General features: G+C 44.0%; 1 protein-coding gene across 1 annotated transcript in view; it reads left to right on the top strand.

Annotated features, from left to right (window-relative positions):
* Positions 1–7063: 7063 nt before the first annotated feature.
* The window catches only part of GPR176 (G protein-coupled receptor 176), a gene marked incomplete at both ends in the record, with an annotated part of 87579 nt that continues 77315 nt past the window's right edge, over positions 7064–17327 (top strand). Inside the window, one exon of the mRNA XM_080930830.1 lies at positions 7064–7232. Within this exon, the coding sequence (XP_080786956.1) occupies positions 7064–7232 (169 nt within the window). The remainder of the gene's footprint in view (positions 7233–17327) is intronic.

Raw genomic sequence — 17327 nt, 5'->3', positions numbered from 1 at the left:
CATCTTTCAACATATATCTTTGCTGCTTTCTGCAGATGAGTTTTAGAACACAGGTCATTACTCTGGTCAGGGTAGTGAAAGGGAGTGTAAGATTGCAGCGATGCATTAGTTTAGGTTGTAAATGTTGATTATCTGGTAAATCCAAGGCAAAAACGTTGGTTGTTACACTATTCTAAAGGCAGGTGAAGCAGGCTGGTGCACAGCAGGATAGCTGTCTTAAGTAACATCAGGCATAGTAATTACTCTAGCTGTGAGGTCCAGTGCAGGTTCCAGTCTCTTAGAATGGAAGAGAATTTTTTCCCCTAGCATTGCACCATCAGATTTTGTACATTAATTTATGAGTCTTGTCTTTTAACTTTTGGAATAAATTAAGTATATCCTTTTATTCTAAAGCCATGCTGTTACTTCCAAGTTAGGTTCTGAATCATAGCCATGGGCTATCTTTTTTCCTGAAGGAGATATTACTGTGTTGATCACTCCATTCACCAGGATTGGTTCTAGATAACTGTAGCAGAAACTTTCCCTAATTGATTAAGTAATAAAGATGATAAGAAGCCAATCACTGGGCGAGGTGGAGACAGGTCTTCTGGGTCCAAGAGAGGAAGAGGGAAGGCAGGAGGAGGGACTTTCTTTTGGACAGCTGTAGCAAGGCAGACAAGATATAGACTGGGTACCAATAGTTCTAGTGTTGAAAATTCATCAAGATCTGCCACTGCCACCCAGAAGATTTCTAACTTAGAAGAGTTGGTGAATTTAGGATAATATATTCTGAGCCCAGAGATTATGTTACCTGTTGATTCTAAACTAAGATTGGTGTTTTCCAGTTTCACAGCGATTCAGCTGAGCTCCAGGGAAAGGTAACTGTGCTGGAGGGTGGGTTTGTGAGTGTGCACACTGGCTGGAGAGTAGCTGACAATAGTGTGGGTTGTTGTTTTTGTTAATAATAACACACAACAGATAACTTTCAGCTTGAACAAACAAATCAAATTTATCTTCAAAGGACATATTTATCATGAACAGAAACACAAGAATAAATGTGCAAGATCCTAAATTGTACAGTAACAGAGGAGCACCAGAAAAGTGTTGAGAAGTATCAAAAAATATCCAACAACTGTCTCTGTGTGTGTGTATGTGTGCATGCTTGTGTGTGTGTGTGTGTGTGTGTGTGTGTGTGTGTGTGTGAGAGAGAGAGAGAGAGAGAGAGAGAGAGAGAGAGAGAGAGAGAGAGAGACATCAGCATGTATGTGACTTTTGAGACTGTTTCTATAATATACTTGAGAACTTTAATAAGTCTTTAGGTACAAAGGCTACTAAAACATATTTGTAGATTCATATCCATGGTAGACCATTTCTTACCTGGTAATACTGGGATAATTTAGAACACATGGGGAAATATATTAATATTACTACCCTTTATAAGACAGGGTTTTCACTATATAGCTCTAACTGGCCTAGAACTTGCTATCTACAACCAGGGTGGCTTTGAACTTAGAGTTCCACCTGTTTCTGCCTCCAGAGTGCTGAGGTTAAAGGTGTGTGCCACCACCACACCTGTCTATGGGACAGTTACAGAACATTGGAATATTTATGATTATGAATGCCTAATTTTTTTAAAGATTTATTTATTTTATATAAGTACCCTGTAGCTGTCTTCAGACACACCAGAAGAGGGCATTGGATTCCATTACAGATGGTTATGAGCTACCATGTGGTTGCTGGGATTTCAACTGAGGACTTCTGGAAGAGCAGTCAGTGCTCTTAACCACTGAGTTGTAGATTTATGTTAAGGCAATAGATGATTAGACAGGGAGAGGAGGTGGGAAAAAGGAGAGGAAACGGAAGAGGAGGAGTCAGAGGAGAAGGAGGAGAGGTCTGAAAGGGAACAAGAGGACTGTTCACTGCAAGTGAAAGGGATTTCTTAGGAGGTAAATCTGCCCAAAATAGATGCAGTTTGTTTTCCCAATTACTGAGTTGTGTTTTAGTTAAATGAGTTTATTTGGGTTGAAGAGGAAAATGCAACAAATTGGCAATTGGGTTGCAAAGGATATTGCAACACTGAGCGGTCTCTCTAGCCCCAGACACCTAAATTTTAAGCATTTTTTTTTTTTTTTGTTTCTTTTTAAACTACTGTGTCCTTTGCTAATTGAAAAGTAACTTGCCTGATATGGTGACTCACATTTGTCAATCAAGAGGCAGGAAGATCAGAAGGTCAAATTCGTCTTTATCTACAAAGTCAGTTTAAGGTCAGCCTTGGCTACTACCAAAGACTCTTTGTGAACACCTTCCCTCAAAAACAAAAAAACAAAACAAAACAAAAAAAAAAGCAAGAAAAAAAAGTGATTTCTTCTTTTTTGGGGGGCGGGGAGGAGGGGATGTTGTGGGGGGAGGGGGGAAGGGCAATGTTGCTGTACCCAAATAACCTACTCAGATTGTTCCAGCAGTGGTGGTGGTATTCCTTGTTACCTGCCCCAATGTTCTGGATTTTTGAATGAAACACACACACACACAGCCTTATATTTTAATATGCCTTAACCAGCTTAATAGATGATTCACTTCCAAACCTCCATTTGGCTAACACACTCCCCTCTGATATTCCCAAGTTATTACTTACTAAAAGCTATCCATCTTGCCTGCCCCGGACCTGCAGAACTGTCAGGCTGAGTTCCCCAGCACCTACATGAGAACTATGCCCTCTGTTTGGGGGTCTCTCAGGCATGGCTGCTATCTCTATTTCTGCTCCTTCCTCAGTCCCTTGCCCGGGAATCCTAAAGTCCAGCCTATGGCTGCAGGCAACTTTATTTGCCAATCAAAACCAACTCGGGGCAGGGTTCTGCAGCATCTTACGTGAAGATGTATGGATTCCCATGCAATTTTGGGGACCAAATCCACAACCAGGAAATACAGAGTCGGTTAAGTAATATTTTACTGAATGAAGCCTACAGAGAGAATGTTTTAACATGTTGGCAAGGAAATGTTTCTCCCTCTTCGGTATTTGTTTTCTTTAACTATCAATAAACAGGACTTGATCTAATAGTGAAGTTCGACATACCCGACCCTGAGGTTTTTTTAATTCAGCATTGTAGTCTCCTCAAAAAGCTTCCCAAACAGCTATATTCCCCCCATGAGGAGAACACCAAGCTTACAGAGGGAAAGAAGGCTGGAGACGGCACAGGCATTTACCTGGTTTGAGAGACCAGTATTCACGGTCTACCTCCTTTGGCCACATCTCCTCAGGCTATATTGGACTCTGTGCTCTTGAGAAGGTTTGTATGCTTGCCTGTGTCAAAAGCCAGGCTAGTTTTCCAGAAGAAGAGAAATGGCTTATCACCCATATTACGTTGAATTACTCTCCAAAAAGCCATTTAAATGAAGTAAGTTTATCAGAGACTGACACAGTTTGGACATGAACGATCGAGCAGTTTAATTCAAAGGTTCCCAGAGGCTCTGGTAGCCATTACCATTATCATTTCCCGAGGACCAAGAATGTTCTATTGCCACTACCAATATACAGAGATTAAAGCAAACAAAACAAAACAAAACTATCCAACTTAATACATGCTATGCACATAAATAAAGTATGTTCCCTTAAATATGCAGGCCCGTTTCCATGACTGTCTGCCAGAACAGGCTGGGTTGTGCTGTTAAAAAAAAAAGGAGTAACTGTAAAGATATCCATAGCTTAGTACAACAGTGTTTATTTTTTGCTCACACAGAATTTATTGTGGGTGGCTCTGTCCCCAGGACTTGAGTCTTCCCATGTGGTGGCTCAGAGACTGCTCTGTGTTTAGGCGGTTCCATTCAGAACAAGACTCCCTTCCCAACCACTGTGGCAGGGCAGAAGAGGGACGAGGTAATCAGAAATAGCATTTCACTATCTCAGCCTACAAGCACCGCATCATTTCTGCTCAGATTTCATTAGTCATACTGGTCACGTGGCCTTGCTTACTTGAAAGGGAGGTTGAGAAAAACTTTTTTCAGTGTGTCTAGAAGAGAATGGGAAGCTGCCAACGTGAGTAATGTCTGCACAGTAAGTCACCAGCTATAGGCACAGGACTATAGGCACACTCACACTGCTATAGGTACACTCACACTGCTATATGTACACTCACACTGCTATAGGCACACTCACACTGCTATAGGCGCACTCACACTGCTATAAGTGCACTCACACTGCTATAGGTACACTCACACTGCTATTCGCACACTCACACTGCTATAGGCACACTCACACTGCTATAGGCACACTCACACTGCTATAGGCGCACTCACACTGCTATAAGTGCACTCACACTGCTATAGGTACACTCACACTGCTATAGGCACACTCACACTGCTATAGGCACACTCACACTGCTATAGGCACACTCACACTGCTATAGGCACACTCACATTGCTATAGGCACACTCACACTGCTATAGGTACACTCACACTGCTATAGGTACACTCACACTGCTATTCGCACACTCACACTGCTATTCGCACACTCACACTGCTATAGGCGCACAACTAACCATGTAGAAATACAGAACTTGAGATGGAGGTCACCTACCGCAGGACTGAGAAAATGTTTGTCTCTTCATTAAAGCCACAGAAGAGCACGTGGGGATGTGATGTGAGACGAGGGTCAGGAGGAAGGAAAGAAACCACAGCCCTTAGGAGCCATCTTACTTAACCATCACTTTGGTCTTTGCAAGTATCCTAAATCCGGTTCCATCTTGCTTTCCTCCTACCCAGGATTCTTCCTGCTTTTTAACAAATTTCTAAGAATATTAAAACCCAAGCATTCTCCTGAACACTAAGGAAGGAAATAAAAGGAAACAAGTTCTCATATACAAGCTTTAGTGCTCTTTTGGACCCCCCAGTCTGGAACTACCAGAAACAAAACTTTGTTGTTTATAAACTGCTTGGTATAGGGCACTTTGTTACAGTAGCCTGGGCAAATCAGGACAATCCGGGTTTTTGACCCAATTCTAGGGGGGAAAAAAATCTAAATACAATTTTTTTCAATAGCAAACTTTTGATATATTTTTATTTAATCACGGCAACATCATGTTTTATATCCTACACGTTCATCTTACTAGTGACTAACGCCCCTGAGGGTGGCCTGCTTAAATGCTGTACGGTTTGGTGACTGTCTCAACAAATCCAGTGCAGTGGACATGATACCACGCAGATTTGAAAACTACTTTAAAAGTCACTGGAGCTTCTTCGTGCCCTCACTGAACAGGGTTGCCTACCAGGAGGCTAAGCAGCTACGTGGAAAAGCCACGTGTAGATCATTCAGAGGACAGCTGCAGCTGACTTCTAAGTGACCAGTATCTCCTGCCAGCCGCGAGTAGCCTCCAGATTCCGACTCTGCCACTGGCTGAACTATTGGCGAGCTAGGTGTTCAAGACACTGAATTTTGCCAATTTGTTGTGTGGTATCCAGAAAGTATAACGTTTAAATGATGTCCAACCCCTTGACTCATCGTTGTAGTCAGTGGAATATTCACTTAAGATGTGACTGTAAGACTGCTACTTTGTCCTTGGTTCTGTGTTTTTATAAGGCGTGTGCCTCTCAGATTTGGGGATCAAGGTGATTCCCCCCCCTTTTTTTTTGGTCTGTGAAAGGTCTCTCATATTCAAGTCTGCCAATTTATTTTGTAGCAAATTCCCGATTCTCTTGCCTCTTCCATGCCCGGCTCGTTTCTCCATTTTTCTTCCCTTGATCCCTCTCTTAGTTCCTTGTTTCCATTTCGCTCCTCCTGCTTTACTATTTCTTCTTGTTTGCCTGCTTATCCCAATATCCCAACTTCCCAATGCTTTACATCTGCCTGCAGGAAATCCCCTCCAAGTCTTCATAGCTGAATTGATTAGTAGTGCCCCTTGTGGAGGAGAGGCCCAAGGAAAGGGCCTGGGAAACCATCAGTGGGTTTCTCTAGACCACCTTTGGTTTGACCGAGGGTCCCCGGAGGAGGCTGGGATTCCGGCACAGAAGTCAGTGGCAAATGTCTTAGAGCCTGCAGGCTGCGCCTCTAATGACGAATGGGGCAGTAACCACAGCAGCAAACGCAGCGCGGCTGGCAGCGCATCCTTCAGCAGCCAGACACTGAAACTGCACGCCTCCCACGCGCCCCGCGACGAAGTCACGCTCTACTGGGGCAAAATGGCGTTACGTCTCTCCCCAGCAGCATAAGAGGGGGTATAGGGGGGGGAAGGGAAAGGGTCGAGCATCACGTGACCTTGCCTGCCTGCCGCGCGGCCCCGACTGCCCCAGACACGCGCTGGGAGCCCGGCGGTGGCCACTGCCTCGCTAGGACGTCTTCTCTGGTCCCTGCTAGGTCACGACAATCTGTCCAAGCCAAGAACCGACCTGGGGTGGGGGATGGGGGGGCTGAGGCCAAGGATGGGGGCGGCTTGTAGACGCAAAGGGGGCTGCAGAGCTGGCTTCAGGGGTCCAGGCAGACTTGGGGAGGCGGGATTGGACCCCAGCTGAGCGTCCCGGAGTCCTGGCACTTAGCCGAGTGTGCGGGGCCAGCCTGTGAACACTCAGGGCCTACTGCCCAGCCTTGGCTGCCCACGGGGTCTAGCCCCCCACCCTCTCAGCTCCGATCACTAGGCTGGTGCATTTCATGGAGGTTCGCAACTCCCCAGCTTCGAAGCTAGCAGCTTTGAAATACAGCTTCAGCCAAGTGCTCCCTTCCCGGTAGGGAGGGAGGATCCGAGCGTGCGCGGGGTCCTCTGCAGCCACCGGTGTGTATGCTGAGTGGGCTTGGCCGCGCTGCCCTCCCCCTCCCCCCCTCGGGAGGAGGGCCCAGAGATGCGCTGTGACCGTGCCGCCTCCACGTGGCTGCTGACGGGCCCAGGGGGGAGCTGGCATGGGGCGCGGCCGCGCCTCCCTCCCACCCCTCCTCGCGGACGCTGGCTAGGGGGATGAGCAGACGTGAGGGGGCTCGCTGGCCGCCCGGCTCTGCAGGACACTGCCTGGCTCCCGAGCGTCGGTCCCTCCGCGCCCGGGGCAGGAGCGGCAGTGCGCTGTGCTCAGAGGCCGGGCGGGCGAGCGCAAGCCCCCGGCTTCGCTATGGGGCACAACAGCAGCTGGGTGTCACCGAACACCAGCCACCCGCGCAACACGTCGGGCGCCGAGGCTGGCGCCAACCGCAGCGCGTTCGGGGAGCTGAGCGAGGCGCAGCTGTACCGCCAGTTCACCACCACCGTGCAGGTCGTCATCTTCATTGGCTCGCTGCTCGGTAAGCCAACCTGCGGGGCCACCAACGGGGCCGGGCTTCCCCGAGGACACCAGAGCCGCCATGGGGTGCGGGGTGCCTGGCCATGTGCGGGGAGTTGAAGGAGGTTTTAAGTTAAGCCTCTAGCCCGGAGGCTGGAAGCAGAAGAGTTGGGGCAGGGTTTCTCTTGGCAGGATGGGACTGGTATGGGGTTCTAGCGAAAAGACCTGTCCAGACAGCCCTTGCCCAGACGCCGCGCATCACCGCTTACCTTCTGGTGCCTGGGAGCATCGCTGCCTCTAGCTCTTGTTTACAAATAGGAGCAATGATGGGGGACGGGTGGGGGGGGATGGGGGTGTAGATTTGTTGCTGATGAAGGAATGTTGATAAGTCAAACATGTGTTTTGGCGCTACTATTACCTATATAAGATAATTATTTTTCAAAGGAAAGACCCCGTGAAGTTAAACTTTACATTGCCTTCAGATAATTTTACAATCTCGGAGTAAAACGAAACCCTCTGGACTCTGCCACCGGTGTTTTAAGTGCCGAACAGAGATAAGAAAAAAAAATGTTTCAAACCACACACAAAAGATTATAGATTTCTTCCCTTGTTCAGAGGGGATTAAAAAAATACGTTGACCAAAATGAACTCCGCTACTGGCTTACAGGACACCGATTGGTTTTCAGAGTTGCAGGACCTACGAAGGACGAAAGAATTACTGTTCTTGTCATTTCTTGTGCAATGGCAAATAAAATGTGCGTGGGCTAGCGTGAGACTCACCTCTCCTTCCCTCTACTCTTAAATGGCTCTTGCTCTTTAGGACAACTCTTGAAATGAGAAACAATCAGACTGTGTTCCATTGAGGTTTGGCAAGCACAGTGGGTACTAGTAAACAGGCTTCAGTTCTCTGTCGTGACATTTGTAAGAATGCGAAAAGATTACAGTTTATGTGTGGATGTTGTGGAGAAGTCAAAGTTTCAAAGTCAGAATAAATTATATTTCCTAGACACTTGGGAATTTCCATGGAAACCAAGAAATCCGAGATATTAAAAGACTATATTTGGAAAAAAAATAACGTTTGGAATTTCCCTTCATACTTTCTCAAGTTGTCATCATTCTGATCCATTCTGTTTTAATAGCTGTCTTCCACTCTTTGTCATGAGGCATTTTCAGCTGTCCCTGTGACGTTGTTTACATGTGTGTCTTCAAGTGGACTGCTAAATGCCCATTTGCACAATAAAACACTATGTTCCAAATATTTCTGAGATTCATTTAACAATCAATAACTAAACATTTACTATTCAAAAGTACTATGCAAGGAGTTAAATTCCAATATAGCTTTTCTTAAAATGTATATTAATGGGAAATGCAGAAAAAAATGACTTTGGGTTTTTCAAATATACACATCTCTCCATTTTATATACACACACACATACACAAACACACACACACACACTCACACACACACACACATAATGGCTTTCCCCCATGGCAACTTTGGTGTTGATTTTTTTTTTTTTTTTCATGGACTGAATCTAAAAAGTTAAGTATTACTGTAATAGAAGATAGATACTGTTCCTACAAAAGGCATAGAGAACAGTAGGCACTGAATAGCAGAAATGCTCGCTCTCCCTCCCTCCCTCCCTCCCTCCCTCCCTCCCTCCCTCCCTCTCTCTCTCTCTCTTTCTCTCTCTCCCTCAGGCTCTTATTTCAGTTCTTTTCCACACAGCATCTGTGAGTGACATGCACAACTGCTTTCATGGATAGGTCTAAATAAAAGATTCATTTTCCCTAGATCTTTGGTTATGCCTGACTAGACCTACTAAGAAATCTATTTGCTCTATTCTATTTCCAGAAACACAAATACAGGTAGCGTATTCTGTTTCCTTGAAAACATAACTGAGCTGTAACATTGTCCTGTGTGCTTCCTCTTTGTGGGTGTTCTTGATTCATTGTTCTAGAAGGATCTGACCCATTCAGACAAATCTACGGACATGAGATTTTCCTGGAAATGCCAGGTGAGACTCAGTACTTATAGTCTGAGCTCTGTCCAGTGGCATGAAAGGCATGTAAGCGTGGAACTCCAAAGTCCTCAAATAGGGGGACGTCTTCAATCGGCAGCAGGAAGAAGGTAAAGTCTTTGGAGGATGAAGTACTGTCTAGTGATAGATTGGCCACAACTACCTCCTTCTCATCTCAAACACAGGCAAATGAGTTGTTCTTAACTGTTTCTCTCTAAACAAAGACAAACATTCTTCACACATCCTCCAGACAGATTTCTCTTTCCTGAGACTTCTTAGTACTCGGGAATTCTTCCCTGCACAGCTGTCTTGTAGAACTTTAAGCACTATTTTTAATGCTCTAACTGGAAAATGTCCCAGTCACTTAGGATAACTGCAATATGTCAGTCATAAGAATATTATTTACTATGCTGAAAATGACTCAAGAATTGCTCAAATAATGTGTCTTTGGGGGATTGAGAAAATGAGTTTCTCAGCCGTCAACGTCTTGGGATGCCTTCAAGTTACATGGGAATCCTAGAAGAGAGTCACATAATTTAGGTGGTCTAGTAGGTGGCTTACACCACCTCTAAAGTCAACAACTAGAAATGAAAGACTCAGGAAGATTTGGAGTTGCCATTTCCAATAAGATAGAACCCAGAGGGCACGGGGGCACAAGCCCTTCTTCCTAGTGCTTGGGAGGCAGAGACAGGCAGATCTCTGCCTTCCAGGCCAGCCTGGTCTACAGAGAGTTCCAGGACAACCAGGGCTACACAGAGAAATCCCATCTTGAAAAACAAAAACAAACAAACAAACAAACAAACAAATAAATAAAACAACTACAGGACTGATCTTTCTTTTCCCAGTCTCCTTGGATTCATAATGAAAATACCCACAGAAGTACATTTCTCTTTGTTGCTTTGACGTAGAAAGGTCAGTAGTTATGACTGACTATTACCACGAAGCTACTCCTGCTCAGATCACTTGTCACCTGTGACTGTTATCCTTGGAGACAGTTAAAAAAAAACGAATTTCCCATTAAAGTCGCCACTGCAAGCAATAGCCAGCATGTAAGTATTCTACACTGAAGTTTACCTTAAAGTGTTTTTTAAAATACAGAGATCAGCTTTTCTTCCTCCTGCCACTATGCATGAATGGTTCTCATTTTAAGTTGGCCTCCTTTGCCAACTGTTATACATTATTTGCTGGATACCCACAGCTTCCTGCATTTGTTTGTTGCAGATAGAGCCCCTGTGTGAAGGTCTGTAAGAAGTGTGTCTTTTGGAGTGAGATCTGGTTTAGTGCCAAGGGGCTCACAGACTCTGTCTCTTCATCTCATAATTCATAAATCAGAAAGGGGGCCCTTCCTCAGAATCTGCCCACACTGCGTCTGACCTAGGACTTTCTAGCTTCCAGAATTGTTAGAAATAAATGTTGTTGAAGCCACCCATTCTGTGCATTTTGTTTGTTTGTTTTTTAATGACAGCCTGTGCAGGCCACTATACTTAGGATGGTGTATAGTGAATCACCATGAAACTGAAGACCACAAAGTAAAGGGTTCTCTATCACCATTTGTCGTATTCTTTCAAAACAGGGTGTCTTACTGCACTTGCAGCTAGGCTGCTGTCCGGAAAGCCCCGCTATCTTCCTGTCTCTGCCCCTGCCTCCACTAGGATCACATGTATGCCAGGGCCTGAACTCAGGTCCTCATGCTTTCAGAGTAGACATTCCTACCCACGGAGCCATCTCCATTGCCCTAACATATTCATTCTAAAGGAAAAACAGGAAGAAGGCACAGTTAGGTAGAGGGCTTGCCTAGTATCTAAGAGACCATTGGTTTGATTGGAACAACTGAAGATAAGGTGGGGGAGGGAAGGGAGAGGGAATGGGTTTGTTGAATCTGTTCGACAGACAGATGATAAACACCATCTTTGCCTCGTGCTTGTTTTTTATAACCTTCCAGCAAAAATCACATGGCATACAATCAATGATCATGGTACTTGTCGGAAACATATATTTGTGCCATTGATACCAGCTAGATGATTCTTAGAGGTTCCTAGTTCAAAGCTTGACAGGTGATGCATTACCCTAGCTTGTGCTCATAATTCATAATTATATAGAATGATTTTTGGTTAACCATAATTATAGACAATAGTAACATAATACCAGCTACCTTACATCTATATGCTGTTTCTGTTTTGGCATGTCTAGAAATCTGTATAGACATAAAAAACAAAAAATAAAACCAACCAACCAAACAAAAACCAAGGTATCCTAGTCAGGTGTGGTGTCGCACACCTGTAATCCCAGGATTTGGGATTTGGGAGGTGGAGGCAGGAATATCAGGAATTTATGACCAGCCCTAATTACATAGTGAGTTCAAGGCTAGGCTCAGCTGCACAAGATCATGTCTCAACACAACACACACACACACACATAGAGAAGGGGTGAAGGGGTTGAAGAGAGGGAGAGAGGGGGAGGGGAGAGAGAGGCTGACTTAAAGAGACATGGCAGGGTCAGTAATTAACTTGGGTAGATTAACCACTATACTGACTCCAAATGCCCCATCTTTGATTTTTATATGATAGAAACTTACCTTCCCCATTCTCCTCTCTCCATTCTTATGCTTGAGTGTGTGCATGTGTATTTACAGGTATGTGCGTGCATGTGTATGTACAGGTGCATGTACATGTGTATTTACAGGTGTGTGTGCATGTGTATATACAGGTGTGTGTGCTTATGAAGGCCAGAGGACAACCTTGGGTGTCGCCCTCAGGTATTTCCATCAACTCCTTTTGAAGCAGAACCTCTCTCACTGGCCAGTAGCTCACTAACTGGGCTGCACAGACATTCAGTGAGCCCCAGGGAGACTGTCTTGCCTTGGCATCATTAGTTTGGGCATTACAAGTACCCTCCACTGTGTCTAGCATTTTCATGTAGGTTCTGAGAATTGAACTTGTGTTTGCAAGCGTTTTACAGACAGGGATACTCTCCTAAGCCCTCATTTCCCCCCTTGTTTTAATTTTGTAAAGGTAGAATACAAAATAATAATCATTTGGTTTTTCTGTAGTATGTCAAGCACAGGAACGTCTTCTGATCTCCGTCTGAATGAAGGGCTATAACCCCTTGCTGCTCTGTTCTTGGCCTGCTTATGTATAATACATCTTTCCACTTTTTAATCCTTCTTGGAAATTTAATTCTCTGCTGAAAACAATTTTTAAAAACCCAGCATTTAAGATAAAATTTATATGCTACAGAGTTTACCACTCAGTGGTTTTAATATATTCACAGAGTTAGGTAATCTCATTATTATTTAATTTGGGATCATTTTTAACATTTCACAAAGAAAATGTGCCCATTAGCAATATGCCAATCTTCTCAGTATTCCGAGTTGTAATAGTCGCTAATCTATTTATGTCTCTGAGGATTTTCCGTTACAGAGATTTCATATATGTGAAGTCAAATGTGTTATCTTTTAGGACTGGCTTCTTTCCTTGGTAATATTTTAATTGTATTTTTAGGTTTCATTCATAATGTAGCGTGTATCAGAATGACATCACTATTATTCATTATGTCCTTGTGGTGCTGGGAACTGAACCTAAGGCCTCCTGTATGCTAGGCAAGTCCTTTCCTACTGAACTTTATTCCTTCTCAGCTCTTACTCCTTATTAAAGAGTTGTTGAATTTGGGCCAGCCAGATAGCTCAGCAGGATAGACACACTAGCGACCTGAGAGGAAAAAAGCAGAGAACATGCTCTTGCAAGTTGTCCCTTAACTTACACACACACACACACACACACACACACACACACACACACACACACACACACACACACAAAAGCACAGATACCGTATGTATCTGTGTAGATGAGTACATGTAAAAATCGCTAAGTAGCATCTTATGGTCTGGACTCAGTACATTTTGTGTATCCAGTCATTGTTTGATGGGCATTTGGGTGACTCAGCTATCGACTACTGTGAAGTGGATAACATTGCTTGCTATGAATATTCAATATGGAAGCCTTCGTGTGGATGTGTTTTCAGTTCTTTTGGACAAATATCTTAGACTTGAATGGGTGGGTCACAGGAGGACCCTGTGGTCATCCTTTTACAAACTGTCAAATTGTTTTCCCAAGTGTCTGCATAATCTTTCCTTCTGGCTGGAGGTGTGTCGAGGGTTCTGTTTACACTTGTGTTAATATATGTTATGGTTTGTTATTTTTTGTGTACCCACATTTTAGTGGCTATGAAGTGGCATCTCATTATGACTCCGGTGTAGACTTCTCTAATGCTATTAAGCCTCCGTTCATGCGCTCAATACCCATTTGGGCATTTTTTCAGTGGCATCTATTCAGATCCTTTGTCTTATTTTGTAGAATTTCGAGTTTTGTAAACAGTCAGGACACCAAACCCTTCGGTCATTTGCAGATACCTCCCTCACTCTGTGTGTTGTCTGCGCTTCATTTTCTGGTTGCCAAAGTCAGAAGCTGAAGAACAAACGAAGCGCATTAAAAACAAAAACTGGGGTGATTGTTGCACTTGATGCCAGATGCCTTTAACCAAATTTAAATGGCCGTAAAGTGGCGTGGTGAGATTTGATTAGAATAAAACTCTTTTGTGAGATTCTGAGAAATTGGCAGTGGAATTGGAAAAGAGAGTACAATAGTGGGACCTCTAGCTTGAAAAATGAAAGATGTATATACCCACATATACATTGTGTGTGTGTGTGTGTGTGTGTGTGTGCTTGCATGCATGTGCACCATGTGTGTGCCTGGTTCCTGTGGAGGCCAGAGGAGGGTATAAGAACAGGAGTTGCAGACAGCTGTCAGCTGCCATGTGGGTGCTGGGAACCGAACCTTGGTCCTAACCACTGAGCCATCTCTCCATCCCTTTTACATTTCCAGCACTTGGTCATGTCTGACATTTAAATTAAACTGTAATTTTACATCTGTATTCATCACTTTTGTATCTCTGTAGCCACAGTCGACGATAGAAATAACCTCAGGTGGAAGCTGAAGGAGAAATTTTGCTTTGGCTCATGTTTTTTAGAGCGTTCAATTCATATAGTCCCTTAGCTGTGAGCCCCTATTACAGTTAAAAGAGAGTCATGTACTTCCTACCTACAGTGACACAGAATTCCTATTCTAAAATGGTGGAATAAGGGCATATTGGAGACCAAAGAAAGGCCAAGTCATCAGGGTAGAACTGATCACTATAGCTCCATGTCTGCAACAGAGAGCATGTGGTGTCATGACAGTGGATCTAACAGGATTGTAGGTACCATCTCCTGTATAGCTGTGTCTCACGCAGCCCACATGGCTTCTTAAGTTGGTGTACACAACTTGCCTTGGCAAATACCCATGTTCTTGGCATCTTCAACACCCCCACTCTTCATTCTAACTTAGGCCTTACTCTCACAGCTTTGTGCAAAGTCCTCTCTGGAATTCCTACAAGGAATCTAATCTGGCTACATATTACCTGACTTCACTGGCTTTTCTCTTGAATGTGATTTTTCTCTTGGTGGAAGCCTGCAGGACCCTGAAACTCTTGTATCCTTGCAAAACCAGCAACTGGTAACAATTTCTGTTACCAGTTTGAGCAGTAGCCTGGGCCTCCTGGTCCACGGCTGCAGTGCCCTTTGAGTGCCTGAGTGGCTGAACTGTGGAAAACACTTCCCTACTGTGTGTGTGTGTGTGTGTGTTTTTTTTTTTTTTTTTTTTTTAATCAAGGTACTAGTAACCCTAACTAGGGCACCAAGTGAGCTCTTTTCAAAAGTAGAGGCTCGTTGATAATGCTATCTTTTTATTGTCTTATTTTTTTTAAACTTCACTTTTATTTATGTGAATATGTGAGTGTCTGATTGTGTGTGCACCACAAGTATGCAGGTGCCTATGGAGACCAGATGAGGGCGTTGTAATCCTAAGAACCATAGTTACAGGCTGTTGTGAGCAACCTCAAAAGAATTCTGGGAACTGGAGTGAAACCCACATCCTCTGCAAGAGCAGCAAGTACTCTAAACTGCTGAGCAACCTCTCCAGCCTCAGCACTTTCCTTGAGAAGAAATGCTTTTAAATGAGTGTAGTTTTACACCCTGGGACCTAGGTGGGTGCTGGGTCTTGCCTGATTCTGAAATGCACGCACACGCACACTCGAGCACACACACACACACACACACACACACACAGCATCTTCTTGTTACAATGTAACACATTTGGCTTGTTGTAGCCCTTGGGTCAGATGGAGAGCCCACAACTTAAGTGAGGCAAACTTAATTTCTCAAGGGAGGAAGGGAGCAAGCTTGAGATTGAGGTGGGAGATTGTTAGCCAGAATACTTATACAGTTTTAGCCTTTGCATGGGAACTAGTACCCGTTCTATAGCTGGCTGTTCCCAGGACCCCTCTTTGAGCTTAGATCCATGATTTAATTGTTTATTTATGATTTGTGTAAGTTTGGTTGTCTTAAAATTCTACTAAGGATTAAGAGGAAAGTAATTATGAATAAAAACTTTCTCAACATACTCTAAGGTGTGGGCAAAATTGAAGAAACCAAGTGAGAGAGTCCCGAGTCCTTCCCATTATTACTGTATTTGTTAAAACTACAAAACAGTGACCCCTCCCCTAGCACACACAGCCTTTTCTTGTTAACCCTATGCTAAAAACTAGAGTGACTGTCCTCAGGAAATCTGTTCAATCTTTGTCTCTGTGTTTCTCTCCCTCTCTTACTCTCTCCCTTTCCCTTCCCTCTCCCCTCCCTCTGATGATTTAGGCATGATTTTCTTTCTTTTTTTTCTAACTAAATCTTTTCTCTCTAATAATACAAACCTAAAAGTTCCAATAGCGAGTAGTTGGAGCCTGCCTGCTGGAGACAGCAGAGTTGAGTTAACAGTTTGTCACTGTCATAAAATGCCTGAGGCTATTAGTTGTATATGAAGGAAAAGTTTGTTTGGTTCTTAGTTTTAGATTACTGGTTGTTTGGCCCGTGGTTTGGAGCTGAACAGGGCAGTGGAGAGTATAAGGAAACAAAGCTCATCTCATAGCATCCAGAAAGCAATAGACAAAGGGGATGCTGGGGCCCCAACATCTTCCAGGCTGTACCCCTAGGACCTAACCTCATTTCTCTAGGCTTCATCTCCTAAAGATTCTACTCCCTTCTGACAGGACTCCCGGATGGGTACCAAACCATCAATTTATGGGCCTTCAGGGAATATCCCAGGTGTAAACAACATCAAGATCCCATTGTCCAAAAAAGAGTCATATAGTAAAGAAAGTCATAAAGTAAAGAGTCATAAAGTAAAGAGAAGAGGAATTGTAAGAATTTTCAGACTTTACAGAAGGGAGCCAGTCTTGGTAAACAAAGCATGCAAAGTCACTAGATATAAAACAACCTCCAGATTGTATTTTCTATTGCTCTTTTATAATAGCCTCTCAATAGTTGTCTTGTTTAGCTCCACTCTTACCCTGGGAGCCAGCCTTGCTGATCCTAGATCATGTTTACTTGTCCATGGTGATTATGTCAGGACTAATATGGGATGCATGTTTTATGTGTCAGATCAATCAGGGTGCTTCATATAGAGTCGTTGGTAGAGAAACCCTCTTTCCCCAAGGGTTTGGTACGTAGTTCACTGGGTGCTGAAAGCTGTCTGCTTAGGCTCTGGGGCTAGCCAGAGAAGCAGATGTAAGAATAAGATGAAGAGAGAGAAAGGGAGACAGAATGAATGTGTTCTGGTACTGTTTGATTTCCTGGAGCTCAGGAGCCAAGTTCTATCTGTTTTCCAGTTACATAAACCTCAAAACCACAGATCTTTTTTAAAACAAAAATTTAGACTTGAGTTAACTCACAATAAAATGTACAGAAGCAACATTATCCTTATCCCTCATTTGGATTTTTGAAAAAATGTCAGAGGGCTTGGTGGGCAGTTTAATAGCACAATTTAACAACCAGGAAGATCCTGGGCAGTGGAAACTAGAGGCCTTGCAGGAGCAGCTTTGGAAACGCAGAGCTGTGAGAAGCCAGCAGGAACCAGAGAGGCCCTGGTATCAGGAGACATGCTCACAGGCTCCGGGATGGTTGGGTCCAGCAGAGGACAAGGTCAGGGGTGGAAGGTCATGTTCAGGCT

The sequence above is a fragment of the Micromys minutus genome, assembly GCF_963924665.1.
Source record: "Micromys minutus genome assembly, chromosome: 17".
Taxonomy (NCBI): Eukaryota; Metazoa; Chordata; class Mammalia; order Rodentia; family Muridae; genus Micromys; species Micromys minutus.
This window is presented reverse-complemented; position numbering and strand designations above follow the sequence as displayed.